The sequence below is a fragment of the Dermacentor variabilis genome, chromosome 9 (assembly GCF_050947875.1).
Source record: "Dermacentor variabilis isolate Ectoservices chromosome 9, ASM5094787v1, whole genome shotgun sequence".
NCBI lineage: Eukaryota > Metazoa > Arthropoda > Arachnida > Ixodida > Ixodidae > Dermacentor > Dermacentor variabilis.
The window spans coordinates 97,428,059-97,447,460 of NC_134576.1; the positions used below are offsets into that span (position 1 = coordinate 97,428,059).

General features: G+C 42.5%; 1 protein-coding gene across 3 annotated transcripts; it reads right to left on the reverse strand.

Annotated features, from left to right (window-relative positions):
- Nucleotides 1–1,918: 1,918 nt before the first annotated feature.
- LOC142558104 (uncharacterized) lies at nucleotides 1,919–14,733 on the reverse strand. Of its 3 annotated transcripts, none has more exons than XR_012822953.1 (5): nucleotides 14,475–14,733; nucleotides 11,993–12,144; nucleotides 6,348–6,424; nucleotides 4,474–4,551; nucleotides 1,919–2,958 (listed from the first exon to the last, which is right to left on the reverse strand). XR_012822953.1 is itself a non-coding variant. In XM_075670263.1 (5 exons), exons 1-5 carry the CDS (start codon nucleotides 14,553–14,555, stop codon nucleotides 2,777–2,779), a joined length of 591 nt encoding a protein of 196 aa, XP_075526378.1. In that variant the 5' UTR covers nucleotides 14,556–14,733; the 3' UTR covers nucleotides 1,919–2,776. The 3 variants fall into 3 exon arrangements, 1 of the variants encoding a protein (XP_075526378.1); XM_075670263.1 differs by lacking the exon at nucleotides 11,993–12,144 and adding an exon at nucleotides 9,367–9,539; XR_012822954.1 differs by lacking the exon at nucleotides 11,993–12,144.
- Between the last annotated feature and the right edge of the window lie 4,669 nt (nucleotides 14,734–19,402).

A 19,402-nucleotide genomic window follows, 5' to 3' on the forward strand; every position in this document is an offset into this window, starting at 1 on the left:
CTATAGACTGATCTGCAGGAATTGTCTACAGACAGTCTATGGACCTATGATTTCACACTTTTCGTAGAATAGTCTAAAGATGTGTGAGTCTGTAGACACTCTGTAAACTGTTTGTATATTAATGAAACTTCACGTCTGTAGACAAATGTCTTCAGAATGTCTATAGAGAAAAGCGTATGGGAATATACAATTCTGCTTTTGTGGAATGATGACTATAGAATGTCTATAGACAGGTTTTCATAGATATATCTGTAGACATTTGCTTATAGACACTTTGTAGACTTCAGTCCGCAAAAGTAAAACTTTATACAGCTCCAGTTGTGTAGACTGAAGTTTATAGACAAATGCCTATACACTGTCTATAGACAATTGCTTATAGACGTTTTGTAGACTTCAGTCTACAAAAGTAGAACTGTATGACCATATACACTTTTGTCGATAGACATTCTGCAGACATTTGTCTATAAACGTTAATTTTCATTAGTCGATAGACAACCTATACAGCGTCTGTAGACTTGGACATTATATAAACAAGTCTACAAAAATATCGCCATAAGTCTATAGAGGGTATATAGACTAGTCTAAAGAAATGTCTACAGACAGTCTATAAACATTCCTCCATAGACAGTCTATGCATATTTATCTATAGACAATCTGTAGACTTCGGTCTACAAAAGTAGAACCGTATAAGCTGATACACTTCTGTCTATAGATATTCTGCAGACATTTGTCTGGAAACGTGTTTTCATTTATCTATAGAAAGTCTATAGACAGTCTATAGACCCAGACTTTTATAAACTAGCCTATAAAATGTGTATGGCCATAAGTCTATAGAATGTCTGTAGCCTATTCTAAAGAAATGTCTGTAGACATTCTATACACTTCATAGACAAATGTCTACAGACAAATGTCTATAGACTCTCTGCAGAGTTTCTATAAAAATTTTATAAGGGTAAGGATCATGAGGCTGGAATGACGACAATGGAACGCCCACGAGGACATCTTAATCAGGAGCATACCTAGCTGTCCAAGCAGGTAGACAACTTGGGTGACTGAGTTGGCACAAGAGGCTGATAGGTAGGCTCAAAACGCTTGAAATAGGCAAATAATTAAATTAAAAAAGTGCTGGAAGATATATTAGGTGGGCCCATGATCGACTAGTGAAGTTGATCACTAGTGCGCTAGATTATGCGTAATGTAGGGACATGTGGACTCTTAAGACAGAGAAGAAGCTTGTGAAATAATGAGGTATTGGCGACACATCAGCGAAAGGACAGGGGTGAAAAGCCGGAACGGGCCCCAAGGGTAGAAATGCCGACAATAAACAACGGATTCTTGTCAGATTCACGGTCGTTCTTATCGTTATATAATGTATGCGTTTTCCGCCGAGGTGCTCCAATTGCGCTGTGTAAAAGCAGAACTCATCCCTCCTGTGAATTAATCTAACCGTGTTTATGAATTATGGTTTTAGCCAGGGCATAACAAGGTGACGTCGACTGAAAGAACAATTTCAATAAGCCACAGTGGTAGAAGCGGTTGTAAGCGGACCACGGCGTTTATTAAAGGTTTGTGCAGACGTAACTGGAATACGTGTGACTGCGAGGCGTAGAAAAAACTTCCACTTGAAATAAAAGAAAGATTGTCAGTGGCTACTTAAGTGGACATTTTTTTCCGGTAAGTGACAGCAAAAACAACAGCGATACAAGCTTAGGTGGAATCGCAGTAAACGTGCTTCCATCTGTATCAACATACGATTAACAAGAATATCTACGACTGAAATGGAATATAGTGCTTAATTTATTAGCAGTGTATGATTGCTCTTCAATTATTCGACCCGGTCGGCTGTTTCATGACTAATCACGGAGCCACCAAGTTGAAAGTCGGAGTTCTGTCAAATGTGAGGCAGGTCAAGGCAGAGTAAAATATAATAACTTTATTGCTTGTTTTCTAAGAAGGATTACAGCACAGATTACTTCAGGTGCATAGATTGGAGATATTTCTTTCAGAGATAGCTTTAAATTTCCAACTTATCGAGACAATTACTTTCATGTGAAGGATAATTTTTCAGGCGCAAGGAAACGCTGCGTAGCTCAAGCAAACAGCTTGATGACTTTGCGGCAGGTTATTTATTTATTTATTTATTTATTTATTTATTTATTTATTTATTTATTTATTTATTTATTATGCATACTTTCCAGGCCCTAAGGCACTACAGAAAGGAGTGGTACATAACAAAACAATGTAATATGCAGGCAATGATGTGCAGACAACGTTAAGCGATAGCGTGGTAGACTGCTGTTTTCAATGAAGATATATCTGTGATCTGAATGATGGAAGCAGGAAGATGGTTCCAATCGACACTCGTGCGGGGTAAAAAAGAACCATGACGCTTGTTCGTTCGGGAGGATGGGACGGCAACTTTATATCTGTGGTCAGAACGGGATGAAGTGTAGAAAGGTGGGGTGATAAGTTGATTCTTGAGCACGTGGTTGGAGTGATAAACCTTGTGAAATAGGCAAAGACGAACACATTTGCAGAGTAATGAAAGATGTGGCAGATTCAGGTTTTTTTCATACATGTAACATTGGAATGGCGGGAATAGATAAAATAAAGCGAGCTGCGCGATTTTGAATGGCTTCAAGGTTTACGGTTAGTGATGCTTGATTGTTATCCCACAAATGGCAGATGCGTATTCAAGTTTTGAGCGAACTAGGGTTTTGTTGAGTGTCAATTTTACCGAAGTAGGAACAGTATGCACGGTATTTATGCACTTCTTTTAGGAAACAGAAATGCCACGGCAGCGTTTTGCACGTCGATGATAAGATTGTTTTAGCCAGCGCTGTGTGGCGTTAGGACAGTAATCTTGGTATTTCTTTACACAGCTTCTTAGGTAAAGATGCGTTTCATATTGTGATGCAACTGCAGTGTTCCAGACATGCAGCTCACATTGCGCTTCACCTGCAAAAAAAAAGGCGTAGGCGTGTACCCCACACGTTTACTATGGCAGAATGTTCAGTGGAATATGGTAAAAAAACAGTCCGAACGATAGAAACACAAGGAGAAGCAACAAGCATAACGACCGCTTACTAACAACTAAAAATTTAGTTTTTGAATATCATGGAATGTAAAGGCAAAAGTACAGGCTTGCAATGTACGAACAAGCCCTGTACATCCACCTGCCACTGTACGCTTGAAATAGCTGAGAAAACGCAACAGGCAAAGCAGGGTACCAACAACACGGAATATAGGACAAAAATGTACTTATTTTAAGAGGGCCAAGGATGATCTGGCCAACCAAAAGGAGTTTTCTTTTTTCGGCGTCATAGGAGGGAAAGATTTCACGCATTGTCTTATCGGTGTTGTTAATTTTGCGGTAAACAACTATTGTGATAGTGCATTCCGCTTGCGCGCCTGTATTAAGATGCGTGTACGTCACGCATGTATAAAACGTATCATGTGCGTAAATGCGTCACGAGTGTGTAAATTGAGCGCACTGCCTCCCTCGCGTCATTTGCTCTTCGAAAGTCATCGGTCTGGGTTTGCTATGATCAGAAAACCCTCGTCATAGACGATGCTAAAGCGACTGCAATGCTCGCGCATTTACACACGTGAGCAGTCTTAAATGCGTCTGCCGTATTTCATTTAGGCCTGCACGACACGTTCTGTTCCTACGAAAATGCGCCGACCTTTTCTTTTTTAATGTGGTCTCCATTGTCTATATCAGGAGGGTGCCCGGACTGCACGCAGCAATCCACTGCTCGTAGGCCCATTACCACAGCGTAACTGGAGGCATAAGTTCTCTAAGGCTTTGTTATGAATTCAGGGTGTAAAATCTGAGTTCCGATTAACATTATAGTAAGGGCATACGGAAGCAGCACGCCGAATTATCCGTTTTTTTTGTAAAGAAATTAAAAAAAGAAGAATAAGGCGTACTCTATGAGAAAATATTATTTGTCCTTCGAGAACTTCGGGCCGTAGATCGTCTAACAGTCGCCGGGCTCCGACCGCTATATAATATTCCTTGATTAACACCTCAACTGCAGGTTTTCACGGTCATATTGTATAGGCATTTTTGCAGCAGGTTGCCGCCGGAGGCTAGAACTATGTGCGTAATTAAAAAATAAACAGTATTCGTTCTTGAGATATTCGTCCACAAAGCTTCCCCATTTTTTTGCTTCGATTGTGGAAAAGGCCGCACGAACAGCACCCGAAGCCCCAGCCAAGTAGTTATCGACACTTGAGTATGAGGGGTAGTTTCCTGCGATGACCTTCAAAGACCACAGTACGTACGATCCCACAGTAGGTGTGTGCAGAAATACGAGGCATTTCTGCCAAGTATCATTGAGCCGTCACAGGGCAGAGGAGAGGAGTCGTCACGGCGCAGGCATGCTGACGCTAATTTTTTCGCGCCGTCAAGTGTTAACATAATGAGAAGTAAAGTGATATGCGGGCAGTACCATTATTTACACTCACCACGTAACATTAACGTAAAAACTCCACAGTGTTCGCTCTTATTCCAATATCGAAGTGTCTTGTTTTCAATTCTGCCATCTGAAAGACATGCAAGATGTTAAAATCCTCCAACTCAGGAAAAGGAACACGCAGGCTATTAATGCAGCGATTCCTCAAGTAAGCACACAGCGATACTGCATAGATAAGACAAGCAGTCAAGCACGAAGGTATTTTTAAAGTGAACAGCACTTAAAATATTCTTCATCACGCCTTTTCTAGATCATGTAAGAAACTGGTCGTCTTAAATTCATTTGTTGCTATAAAGGTGGAAAAGTTGCGTATGATTGCAAATATGATGCAGTCATCTATACGTGCCGTAGCTTCTAAATACCTTAAACATATTCTCCCCAGTGCAAACTTCATTCTGTGAAGGAATGCCATGATATTTTTTGTAGTTTCCGAGAGCGCAACGTCGTATTGCACCGGTTAGCATTGAAAACTTCAAATATCATATCTTTTCGTAATATTCTACAGTGTCTCCAAAAATGCGTAGTTTCCTAAATTCTCTTGTCGCGCTCCACTTAAGCAGACTTCACTCCTACTAAATTTCCGTATTTATATTTCAAAATGGATTGAAAGCATTCGGTTGAAATGTATAAAGCTCGGTAACATAATTAATAACAAATTTCTAATATATCGCGACACCTCTATTAAGCCTGCGCACCACTTAAAGTTTAGCTTGGACGTTGCTCTTTCGCAATCACCGTCTCCAGGAATGTCATCGTGCTCGCTCTTATCGTTCTCTCTTGAAATTTCATGTACATCTAATAAAAGTGAATTTTCACAGAGACTCCTGAGCAGATGTTTTCAGCGGACGTTCTTCAACGTTTTTAGTCGCAGTGATAGATTACCTGTAAAATATCTTAGGAGCGAAATACTAGATAGTGCAAAATGCTGGACAGCAGCTAAAGTCCCTGCTTGAAATAACAAGTATGTTAGCAGTCTGCTCTAAGAGCAATAACATACACGATAACTTTTGTAAGCTAGTTAGGTAAGTTAAGAAGACGTTGAACTCGTGCGACAGACCAACGGAAAAATAATGAGTGTGATCAGGAAATGTAAAAATTTAGGAAGTCCATATTTTGCGAAGAAAAGATATTTTTGGTCTATTACGGCAAAAGAATGTCCTTCAAGTAAACGACGTATAGGACGCATGGCAGCAGTAGCTGCAGACCACTGCGAAAAAACGTTTGTCCTTCAATGGTCTCAAATGGAGATTTAATGATATCGATCACGAGTGACCCGCTTATATCTCAATATATTTAAAGTTAAATATTATTAGGGTATACGATTATACGGGTAGCAATGCCGCGTATAGCGGCACAATGCCCACAACGCTACTGCCGGCGCTCGTCACGCCAGCACGCTGATACGCCTGGTAACTGCCAGTGCGCTGTTTCTTATGCACAGCGGAAGTTTCTTAGCGTGCTTCGTCGTGCCAACATGCCGCACCCGTGTATAATAAAAAGCCGTTGGATGAGACGGAGCGCACTTTGTGCGTATGGCGTCAGGCTGCTAAGCTAAGCTGCGCATGGCTGAAACTCGACGACGGCTGCGATGCTCTTGCGCTTTGGACGTGCAAACGAGCATGAAGCTTTGGGTGCGCCTTCAATGTGCCCCGGAAGCTCTAATTGTACCGGAGTTTTGCACTACAGCATCCCTCATAACTTGCAGTTGAGCTTCGGAACGTTAAGCCCCATGAGTCAGGGTAAATTGAAGCAAATTTACAAAGCTGCCAAAAAACTACCACGCCGATATAGCTAAGAGGCACGATTGCGCGTAAAACAGGTATCGCCGGCTAAATTATTTCAAGGAAAGTGTTTGCAATCTCTTACGTGCGGTGTCATTTATTTCCATGTAACCATTGCACTCAGGGTCCTCTCCCAGCTTTGCGTGAAGCTCGAAATCATATCTGCAACAGCGGAAATTCTAATGATGCCGAATTGTGTCAAAAAGAAACACTGCATTTTATTCCAGTATACAAATAGCCGGAATTTTCATGGGAAATGCAGCAGGTGCAGGTTGTGAGTTACAGTTAAAGAATGCTGGGTTCGAAAAAAAAAACGCGCAAGGCACATTTTCAAATAGGGTATCAGTGAAGAAATATAAGGTATTGGGCATAATTTGACGGAAGGCTACTTGCGCCTGCTTTTAAGAAAATGAGTGAGGGCTCTCTTCTTCTATTCAGTGCTGCGAAAAAACGCCGGGAGTACCATTGTTAACATCGAAAACGTTGTCAAATATATGGCTATTTGGAGCGCGGCACTTTTCAAAAAGCTTAGAGGATCAATGTACTTGAAGCTATGCTGAAATAGTTCCAAAACAGAAAAACTGGACGGAAAAGTCGCAAAAGTTGAAATAGTTCTAAAACAGAAAAGGAGGCGGGAAAAGTTCAAAAAACTAACATTAGTAACACTGGTCGCCGAAAATACAAGACAGATGGTTAACAGGAAATACATTTTAACACGTTCATCAGGCCCCACAACAGCTCACGGATTAATTCGCTTTTTTTTTCAGATAGTGCTTATTGCCGACTGCTTTATTACCAGTAGGGAAAACTATTTTTGCGTTTGAGTACCTTGGTTAGAAGTTGGAGGCAGCATCCCCTTGCACGTGGCGCAAGTAACCATCTCCTCGTGTTTCTTATCCTAGAAACGAATTCTCTTTGCTTCGATATAACGATTGTACAGAGACCAATGCAGATACATCATGTGATAGGCTGATAATTCGGCGCAAATCCTGGATTTTTATCATAGCTCACGGCATTAGAAATGAACTTCACGCGTACTTTTTATTTTATTTTACTTTTAATTTTTATGACAAATAGAGTTGACAAGACAATTAAACCACTTCCACACACATTTACATGCTTAAGAATTTACACGTGTTATGAATATATTATGTAATCACTTGTGAGCAAATTTAAAAAAGAATTGAATGGGGCAATATGACATTAAAATGTACAAGAAATCACTCGAGGATACATTAAAAATAAACTTCAGAATTATTTCGTTATTCTAGCACTGAACCTGTTTATGACGACCGCACCATATTGCAGCATGGAACACTGTAGTCCTTCACCGGGGCAACATATTACAATGCACACAAATTCATCATTGCCACGACGGCCTCAAAATTATGCACGCGGACGACACCATTATCAGGGCCTGTGCGGACCTTAATGCATTGTACAAACCGAAGGGTCTATTTACGTTGCGCGATAGCGTAGGAATTAGTTCGTCTGGTTCCCAGAAGCACATTCCCGCAATGACATGGGCTTGATTCACGGTTGTGGGCAAAATATTTTTTTATTAGCTCATTTGACTACCTTGCGCGCTTTTCTCAGGAAGCATTTATTCTGCTACAACAACGTAAATGGTCAAACAGTTAAATATCGAGCGATATTAGCAGATTCATGTGCTTTTGATTTGCATATCCGAAGACTACACGTATATAAAAACGTGTCGTTGTTTAGTATTCGTTTACGTAGAACGCAAATTCACTCACGGGCGCCACACTGCGAGGCGCAAGCCTATGCTGTGTATAATATTCACAAATGGGGGATTTTTTTTATTTTTATGTTGCACAAGTCGATCTTTTCCTAGAGCAATGTTGCGAAGAATTGAAAAAAAGAAACGGTATGCTGAATTATAGTGAGTTACATTATTTCTGTATAAAACATGTTCGTGTAAAGTTGCAACAAATTTATTTCGGATGTTTTGATTGTGCTAAAATTGGAACCCCTCTAAATTGAGAAAGTTTATTATCACTTATACACAGTATCACTCGATACGTGAAATCTTACTAGCTTCCTGCGGTGTCACATGCCCCAACTTGGTGTCATTCGTGTAAGATGGTGGCGAGGACGAAGTGTGAAAAGAAAGGAGACAAGATTTTTGCAGTGTGTGTTAAAAGCATAATTAATATAGCAGCACTTTTTGTTGAAGTTTATTAAGGGGCTCACCAAAGCCATATAAATGTTTCAAGTTGCTTGCATAAATACCCTTTAAACTAAGACGAGACAAGACTCGCCCAGCTACCAATAATTTCACCTGCTAACAAACCGCACCAGGTACACGCAAGCGCTCAATTAATGAGCAAAAGACCGTATAGCGCGGCTCGAATAAAGCGCTCAGGAGCATTGTGTAAAAGAAGTTTGGCAAATGCCACGTTTATGCGACAGTCAGTGACAAACGAAGCTTTCACTGATGCTTGCGTAAATTGTTTTTCATTGATACGCTAATGCAATGCTAGTGACGGAGAGGTTCGTCGAAAACGACGAAAATGAAATGCTATAATCGCAAACGTAACGTTACCGACGCAAATGAGTGTGCGTGAAGTGACCTTAAAGAGAATGGAAGAGATAAGGGCAGTGCCGTAACTGTCTCTCACAGGAGGACAGCTCAACAGCACTGCACGGGAAAAGGGCTGTGGGGATAAAAAGATGAAGAGAAAGGAAAGGAGAAGGCGGCAAAAAAAAAAACATAAGGAGCGAATGAGGGGCTCCGAGCCGCGCTCTTAGTTGCGTCGCACTGAAAAGTCAAGTAGTGCCGCAAGCGCACTCTTGAGGATAGATGAGTGGGCTACAGGAAAAAGCAGCTCGTTGGTCTTGCAAGGCAGTCCCAAACGCCGATACGATGAACACAAGTCCGTGCGCTCCACACAGAAAGCAGGACAGCGATGTAGGAGTCACCCGAGCGTCTGCACATCGGCGCAGTTGCTGCTCACGAGGCTGCCTTTTCCCTGCAGCCTGCGTAGTCTGGCGGCCGTCATGTAGCATTCGACACGCAGGTGAAGAAGAACAAGTGGCCCTCGCGGGAGAGTCCGCGCGAGGGAGGAGGCGAGGGGGCGTACCTGCCGCAACGCGCGGGTCCGGGCGCTGCTTCGCGGACGGTGCGCAGAATCGTCGTCTTGGCCACGTCGAAGGGGGTGACCGAGTTGGGGATGGGGAAGCGATCGGAGTGACCCTCCTTAGCGACGGCGTCGGCCGCCTCGTTGCTCGGTAAGCCAACGTGCGACGGGACCCACTGCATAGCCAATAGCAACCTGGATACATATCCCAACGTATCACGATACCGCAAGTGTAGTTTCCGCGGTGCATAACTATGATTTGATGATTAACTGAATATTTGTGGCTGTGGAATACCAACTTTCGTCTAATACGAAACCAATTCGGATAGTACATGTACCGAATATCACGCCAAACATGGAATAGAAACCAAAAAATAACAATTGCAGTTTGCACATAGAATTAATAGTAGCAAACTTAAGCGATCCAGTGATCCAGTGAACTTGGAGTTGAAATTAGTAATACTTGGCCGAATATCTAAAGCTACGTCGGACGTACGCGCGAAAAATCCAGTTTGTCGTCTTAAATATGCACTGATCCATAAGCAGAAAGCTCTTCCGCAAGCGCATTCCGCGAATCTTCGAGCAACTTCCAAAGTGTGGCGATTAGAGTACCGCTAAAGATAAAGTTTACGGACCACTGGATCTGTCTGAAAGAAACGTTCAATTTCCGAGCAGCCTGTAACAGTATACTGTTACAGGCTGCTCGGAAATAGTCAGTAAAACCTAACATCACAATGTTGTTCAAATATACTAGTAGAGGCTATAAATGGCGAATACTAGGCTAGGTTATGAAGCTGCTCAGATATCCGGCTGTTTTTCTCAGATAAAGTGTTCTGCAAAATTTTGTGGTTGTCTGTGAGTACAGAGGTGCCTTATCATACCCGCACATCTTCCTGTCATCAACTGTGCTATAGGTACCGCCCAAACAAGCGGGCGAATCTACGACCAGTAGTGCAACCGACGACAATCAGTGCCAATGCTAGCGAGGGGCGTTTAGAAAAGGTTGCAGGTGTCAAATACGTTATAGTACAAAAGGACAGAGCAGAATGCACGAAAATCGCGCAAGAACCGGCCTTCGAGATGCCGAGATCAACAAAATGTAGCAGTTTCGCCTGGAAAGCAAAGCATCGACGGCAATAGCAAATTAGTAGACAGCTATACAAAGTGAAGATAGTAGCTTTATCGGCTATGTAAACTAGTATACCATCGCCTTACCAACTGAATTAACAAGCATGGCGTCACGCGCGCACAGGCAAATGTAAACACATCTGAGTAGATGAGTGTGAACTTTAACTGTCGAAATGCTGGTGTGAGGAACAGCGACATCAGCAGCGAGCGAATTGACGTTCGTGCTGCCTCTCGCTTTAACGCGAACTAAGCGGTGAGAACACAGCGCACGCGAAGCTATCAGCCCCCGGCGCACCTAGACTCTGTACTCATCACAGATTGCCTTCAAGGTCGACACGGCCGTGCCCATCCGTGCCATACGCAGCTGCGACCGGAGTATGTATAATGTATGCAGAACTCCGAAGCTCATACAACGCCATATCTCGCGGTACTAATTTTTCAGTTTTTATTTGTGGTCGGCACAGCGGTGTGATTAAGGCAGTCTCCTGAACAACCGTCAATAAAGAACTGCTTTGAGCGACAAAAGATTTTAAGCTTTTCTTTTAAATGCAACAAGCTTCGTCAAAGTTGGTGCAGTTATTGATGAGAAAAACGAAGTCTCCTTTTACATATATTTAGACAGCAGCACCCGAGCTAAAACTTTCTCTTAACGCTCTCGCGGTAATATTACATACAAGACAAGAATTATTAACTTCGCGATACCAACTGAAAGTATTCGCGCAGCTGATCATAGAATTTATTTATTTAATATACGCTACATCATCCTTGTGAGGTGGGTATGAGTGATTATTGTATTGCTTGAACCGGTTATGACACGTTATTTATGCAGAGCGTCGTTGAAACGATGTAACTTAAGGTTTTCTTTTCTTCTGTTATACGCAAACCATCATGATAATACAGCAAAGAACGTTCTTTATCATGGTTCTGCAATCAACACGACGGCGAGCAGCGTCGTAGTGCAGGCTGAACTGAAGGATTCAAATTCTATTTCAAATTACGGAGATTGGCTAGCTACTGGAGGACAGGAATGTCCTATAGAAGCAGGCTAGACTTAGTGGACTGAGAGTCAACGAAGACTCAATTGACGACGGGCCTTCAACTGAAGATGTAGGGATGAGGTATTAAGGTATACACCTCAAAACCCTCATGACGCTTCTGATACTTTCGCGTGACAGCGAGCAAAGTATGAGTGTTCTTGTTATTGGTCGTTATCTTCTGGCGGTTTATTATAGGCGCCGGTGCTCCAAAGATAGTTGGGGTGCGGCTCTCTGTAGCCCCGAACATAAAGAACAGACATGGGGAGCTCATCGGACCCGCGATGCGGCCGTGAAGCTAGGCCTTCCGGTCCCGACGTGGGAGTGGCCCGCTTCGGGCTAGGAACCTAGCTCAACCTGAACGACATGAATAAAGTTTTTCATACCATACCATACCGGGGCTCACGACGACTATCTTAGCAGCTTCTAAGCTGTGGCAAAGTAAACTATGAATTACAGTAACTCACGTTTCTCCGCCAGCCGCTATGTCGAGATAAAAGCTATAATCGGTCAAGTTCATTTCATCCTTTTCATAAACAACGCACGTCTCATTACGGCCCCTATAACTATCAGTGTAACTCCTTTCGAGAATCAATATAGGATCCGAAGTATTAAGCATCTGCAAGAAAGCATACGTAAAGACATTAAATTCCGGAATATTACGCACCAAATCCACGATCTGATACCTCGTATTGGAGAACTCTTGATCAACTTTGACTCCCCCGGTTGTCCTTAACGTACACTAGTGCATGGCACAAGATATTCTTTTTTTTTTTTCATTTCATCGTCATCAAAATGCGCCTGCCATTTCCGAGAGTTAATTTCGCGACCTAATGCTGAGCAGTGCAATATAGCAGCCGCTAAACACCAAGGTGGGCAAAAGTACAGACGTCAGTATTACTTTAGTTTATACTCAACTATAACAATACTTCTAAGAACACATGTGTTGCAACAACATAATATTTCAGAAAACATTCGGCAGAGGCACTTATGACTGCTGAAGTCTTAGAATGCGAAAGCATTATAGACCCCTTCGGTGAAATGTTTTCGTTTTGTACACTTATTTCATACACTCCTGACGTGGCGCCACCTCCTCATCATTAGCTGTGCCATCACATACCCGATGGCGCACGCACGGGACCACACGATTGGTCAACCAGATGGCTGCGATGTGACGTGTCCATTGACGCACGCGGTAGGCAAACCTTTAGTCAGCCAGGACCTTAGAGCCGCCGTGGCGTATACGGGAAGCCCTCTCCTCAGGAGGTCAGGTTCTCATTCCCACCCAGACCTAAATGTACCAAATTTTCTTTCAAAAGCCATTTATTTGCTTTGTCTACAGGAACCTCATTGAGAAATTTGACCTCAAACCGAGAATTTCTTACGTGTTCTCACCCTTTGCGCCGTCAGCCATTTTTGGTACCATCGCTCGGTCACGCCGCTTTGTGCATAATGGCGCAAATAGTTATCTCGCATTAAATTAAGATGAAACGTTTCATCTGCATCTGCCAGGCAACACCGTAATATACTATACTTCCATTCGGAATTTCAATGCATTACGGCTGTTATATATACATATATATATGTATGTATATATATATATATATATATATATATATATATATATATATATATATATATATATATATATATATATAGTGGTGCGTGATTGCGGAAAAGTCACACATGCATACTGTTAGCTCTTGGTATAGCTTATCAGCCAAATAAAAAAAAGGGAGACATTCAATATTTCATAACTTTGTTTATGCCTAGATACATGTCATAATAAGATGTCGCAGACAGCTGGTCTGCTTCAGAGGCTCCTTTCTGGTTAGGCATAGCATCCTGACTGTAGTATCTGACTTCGCACCACCTGTATGTAATTCATTCTCCTTCGGTATGCATGCTTGCTGCACCATGACGCTGGTTACCGCACAGCCTCCTATGCCCGTTCTTCTGCGTCCCAACTTGCAATGAGCTGATTACTAACATTGTCTAAACAGAAATTCATACGTAGCGCTTAAGTGTACATATACAGGGTGTCCTATACGTAACTTTAGCCAAACATTACAAATGCGCTAATGCCACGCATACCTGGACAGAACCAAGGTAATGCTGTGTGCCGTCACTTCGAGTTACTCGGATTATTTTTTTTTCATTTTACCTAATCATATAATGAGTCCTAATTATTTAGTCAGCTTCTAAAATAATATGGTTATATGAAAATTGTCTATGAGAAATTTGTAGATCGACATGAAAAACTCCCGACATTCCTTTCTGTTGCTCAATATGCGCTAAATGAAGTGTTTTTTCCGAGCATGAAAGCAGCCAGCGAATACACGCAGTGCTTGGAGCGGCCAGTCGCGTAGAAATTTTGCGTGAATTTTCGGGCTTCTTTCATTCTCGGCAAAACAGTCATATGTAGCACGTATTGGGCAACAGAGTTATAGCGCAAGTTTTTCATGCCACTCTACAATTTTCTCATTAATACCTTTCCATAAATATAATATTTGAGGAGTTCATCAATTAATTAATACTAAATATACAGTTAGGCGGAATGAAAAAAGAGAGCTTGAGTATCTCCAAGCGACGGCAAACAACACTACCTTTGTTCTGTCTAGCTACGTGGCATTTACATGTTTTTAAACTCTGGCTAAAGTTAGCTGGGACACCCTGTATATGGTATCTACTGTCACTTTATACGTGATAAAGGCAAGTCTCCTCTATACGTGCATCTAGGTCAGTGTGATTCATTTGTCTCATTACTGCCACAGTTGCATAACTGCGCTGGGTTCACCGATCTCTAGTTTACAAAACTACACGTAAAGGACGGCGTTACATGTATATCTACGCTTGTGAACAAAGGCGCTGTCAGGGGAGAAGGTACACCAAGAAAAACTTAATGTTGTGATATATAACCATTGCATTGGAACAAGAAAACGGTCTTACTTGATAGAGCCAGTCAAGCTTTGCATCTCCATAGGAGCCCAAACATAGCGCAACTAATGTGGCGAAAATTAAGCGAAGCATGTCTTCTTCTCTGAAACCGGATACCTAATTGGGGCTCGCTCAGGAACCAGAAAACGGAAGGAGCTAACGCTCTCTTCAGGAGGGGTCAGAATCGAAGTTTCCTTCTAACGTTCTAACGTGCTGTTATCTTTCTGTATAGTGAAGCTTACTCCCGTCAGCATTTTAGTCAAAGAACACAGTAGCATGGCATCTATTGTAGAGCTATCTGCACGTCAACGCAGCTGCATTTATGAATGCTTTAAACATGAAGGTCTAACAAGAAAAAAAGGCAACACATTCCTTCTAACCCGAGGTCGCCCTTCCAGCTATATTCTACGATTTCATCAATTTTTTTTTGTTATTACACTTAGATTCCTCCGAGAAAGCCGCGTGCACAGTGACTGCAGCAGGTGGCTCGGCTTTTGACGTCATGGTCAACGCGTAGCCAAACTTTCACGTGTGCAAAAGCCAGTTCTTTAAAAGAAAGTACGGTACTTTTTTTAATATTGTCAAAAATGTACCGCAGATGCGATTATCATCTTGTGCAGCGCTGTTTAATCTGGCGTCACGTGTTATTCAGGCGTGTAACTAGTGGACCTCTCGTCTTCCCTGGTGCATTGATCAGACATCGAATCGGTCGCGAACAACTTGTGTGCTGCTGTGTGTCGTTTGCATTGACACTAAGACTTTCTGAAACATATTTCGAGTAGAGGAGAGGCATCCATGAAACGCGGTCCTCGTCAGAGGTCACTTAAGCGTATTCCGCATAGGTTTGAAAGCTGCAAAGGTTACATTTTTAAAGCAATCTTTTACATGGCAGATGTATTGCTGCTATATCTTTAAAAATGCTTTCCTGGCAGATAACAAATGGTTGATTAAGACGTTGAATGTTCGTGAAATTATTAAAAACCTTAATTTGTAGCATACGTCGTGGCTTGAGTCGCAACACTATTTCTTCCACACGCTTGACCCAGCTTCTGCTTCTTGGGTTTGGGAAGGGTAGATCCTAGGATCCAGCTTTAGCGCCTTATTCACAAATCCATCCCTAGAGACAGGTTTGATTTGACATTAGCTACAGGCTGATGACGTGTTTGGGGCGCAAACACTGAAGCAGCATGGAAACATATGGCATCTTGTACACCTCAACTGCGTATTTATCACCTGAGCCGTGATTAAAGCCACACCGAAGAATATAGTATTTGAGCTATGTTAGTATATTTCCCTTTAACCAAAAAAAGCACTTACCACGAGAAGACACTTGGAAAGTAAAAAAGAACGCAAGTACGAAAAATTGGAGATGACGACGCCTTAAGAGAACCTCGACATGAGGTCATACATTTAGACGATGGCTGCATGAGCCTAGTAAATTCTTTTTCCGATTTAAATGAACTGCATTGTTTTCCAATATAGCCACAGACTAAGTTATCAAATCTTAAGAACTTATACTCAGCCACAACGGCTCACGCAGATAAACAGGACTTGAATTACACTACGTCACACTGGCGTACGTACCGGCGCTTGCTTAACGGTGCCTAATCCTAAAAATAAAAAACTGATGGTCATTATTTTTTCTGATACTCACCCTATTGCCGTGAAATCAACGCAAATAGACTTCTTCAATGATAATTTACCAATCTAAAATGGTTTAGCATTTTTCTTTATTCACTCGGTAAAAATGTGCACCCCATTACATGAAGTGTCTCTTCAAATAAATAAAATTCTGGGATTTTGGGTGCCAAAAGCACGATACGATTAGTAGGCGTGCCGTAGTATGGGACTTCGGATTAACTTTTACCACCTTGTGTATGTTACCGTGCACATAATGTAAGGTACACTGTCGTTTTTTGTTTTGTTTTTTTCTATTTCTCCCCCATTGAAATGCGGCCTCCACGGCCTGGCTTTCGACCCACACTCTTGGGCTTAGCAGCGCAACATGAAAGCCACCAATGCGGATAAGAATTTAAATTCGGCAGCTTCAACTCGCTAATCTGAGTAATACGCGGCAAGTGTCATGACTTGGCACACGACAATCGCTCACTCACTCACGTGTGGTTCTTGTCTGCGATCAATGTAGCGTTGCAAATTCTCGGTATAAATGCTGCCTTGCGATGCCCCTCCCGCAGCACTTACACACGTCCTTGCACACCCAGCCCAAAGTTCGACAAATTTCAGGTCTCTCTCGGACTAGGGTGTCCCATATTCAGCCGAAAATCCCACACATCCTGCTCACCATTTGTCCACTCTACACGGTTAATAGCGTAGTTAAAAAAAAACCGCCTAAGTGGTCAGTGAAAATTATTTCCCATAATAGCCGCTGGCATATTTTTCACTCTGACCTGTCCATATCTTGGTACTCCTATGCATGATTTCCCTTATCACCTCTAGTCCTGAAAACAGACACAGCAGACGGCGCGAATCAGGTACACAATCGAAGGCAGAAAACGTTTGGCGCGTCGACATTTGGTAACGTTGGATTCTTTGTTCCCTTAGTCGTCGCCCCCTTGGGGCTTTTCTTGTCCTCTGGAGGCGTTCAGTTTCTAACAGGGTGGAGGACTGAGAGTACCTATCTTTCCCGTTGGCTACTCAACACTGCCATTTCTACTACCCAGGATTACGAAATAACGGGAAGCATAATTATTTATCTATTCTTTAGAACATTGATCCGTGCGTAAGAGACAAATTATAACGTTGCCTCGATTATATCTTGTTTTATATAAATGTATTATATAGGGTATAGTAAGCAACCAAGTCGCAGTGCGAGTGGAATCAAAAACGCGCAGGGGAAAATGCAGGCGGAAGTGTGCAGTCTTCACGTTGAAACGACGCGAAGCAGAGGGCATGCAGCGCCGGCGACGAAAGGATTTCGAGGCAGGACTAAAATTCTGCATAAAAAAAACTTGTCGGCATTCTCATGTGATCGTGTGTAAAACGACCGCTCAGGCATTCTTGCTTGTACCTTGGTGTGACGGCTATGTTCATCAGATAGGTCACACATATATTGGAACGCGTCTGACGTCTGCGATCCCCTAAGGAAAAATATGCTCAAAGCACAAACCCAAATGTCAATAAGGGAATTTGTCCCTAGCATCGGAAACTGCCTCGAGAGTTCACAAGAAATGCCTGACTGACGAAAGCGGGTCCCACGTCAACAGCAAGTCCCACATCGTTACTCTTCATCGTATGTGACGGCTCAACAGCCTTGTCGATTTAGTGCAAGTTTTTTTTTCGAAGCCTGGCTGCAATAATCCAACCAATGCAGTTCTGTAACTAAGGAAATCAAATGTGTAAAATGCACACTGAAAGAGAACGCATGCTTTCCTAATGAGCCTAGTGCAGGAGTGCATGGTCAATCCGAACTCATTTCGCGCCGTTGATTTTCTAATCTATGACACATGTATTACCTCAAACCGACAATCCACTTCCATAGACTTTCTCAGACACCTAAGCGCATATTCGGTGCCTTATTTTGCGTGATCGTTCCAAAATTACCTTTGAAAAAAAATATAGAAGCCAGCCTGGAGGAATATGATACGCTAGGGGTCTCAGAAGAATGCAGCTAGGACACGACAATCATGATGACGACCAGTAATTTATTTAAAAAGATTGAGACTCTATGCCTGCCGTTAGAAGTGGACAAGAGCATCGATGTATATTTTTGAACGGAGAAGTTGCTACATAGAGTAGTGTCTACAAAGGCATGAAATGGAACAGTCCAAGACGAAAGCCAAGAGAGAGTCCTAGTCCGCCCGACGGTCCTATAGGTAAATCATTCAAGAAATTTCCACCTGGCAGGTGGCGATCGCTTCCGGCACAATCTATGTTACAAGCCATAGCGGTGGCCTTTGAAGTCCCTAGCTAGAAGGCATCGAGTGAGGCGCGGCGGTGCAAACGTACCTTAAAAGGAGTATTTGAATGCGCCCCCAGCCCGTTTTGGTCGCACATACGTTCTCTTCTCGAGCATGCCCAGGTGTCTTCTGTAGCCGAATCTCTATTTTCAACCACATATTGTCCCTGGCTACGTCACCCTTTCTCTCCGCCGCACACGTGACGGAGAGCACTGCTGACAGAGGGCAACACTTTCAAATACTTTCAGTAGACCGCGTCCGCCACCTGTGTCATCGCAGCTTTAGCACATTTCTAGCCACATCTAGCGAGTATAACGGTTATGGAAAAGGCAGAAAGGAACTGCCAAGTCATTCAAGCTTTTTTGAATGCATTTTCCGGGAAAGCTTTCTTGAAACGTTGTAGTGCATTCACGAGAATATACTTAGAATTCTTGAGCACTTCGATGTTCTTCATGGCACCATAAGAGAATAAAGACTTATTTTCGTTGACAATGAGGACTCTGGAGTAGATCAAACATTCACACTCTTTAAGCGTTTAGTTATGTCATAAACATACTCATTTCAAGTATACTCAGCAGAAACTTTGTCTTCGACATAATCAAGTGCTTTAGATATGAATTTCTAATATTTGTGCCATCTGCATGCACTAATGATTTATATCTTTTGGTCCTATAGATATGTCATTATTTGCATGGTTCAAATTATGTAACAGACGACACTGAGAGTGCGTATAAAAATGTTTTTGCACTAGAACAAGTTCTGATCTCATGGCGAGGTTCTCGCAGAATTTTTGCTACTCGGTGCTTAGAATTCACACCGCAACAGCGCCATGTTTGGAAATGTAGTGACCGGCTCGTCTCACCGTTGCAGCGGTCCTCTACGCTTTGTCTGGCCATCTGTGCAGTGACATTTCTTAGCTCGCGGCGTCTCTTGCAACTTTTCCTTGCTGTGCGTGCCTGTCTGCAGCGAGCTCTACGTACGGCTGAGGAAATGCAATGCTTTTTCATCGTCTCTGTGACAGGC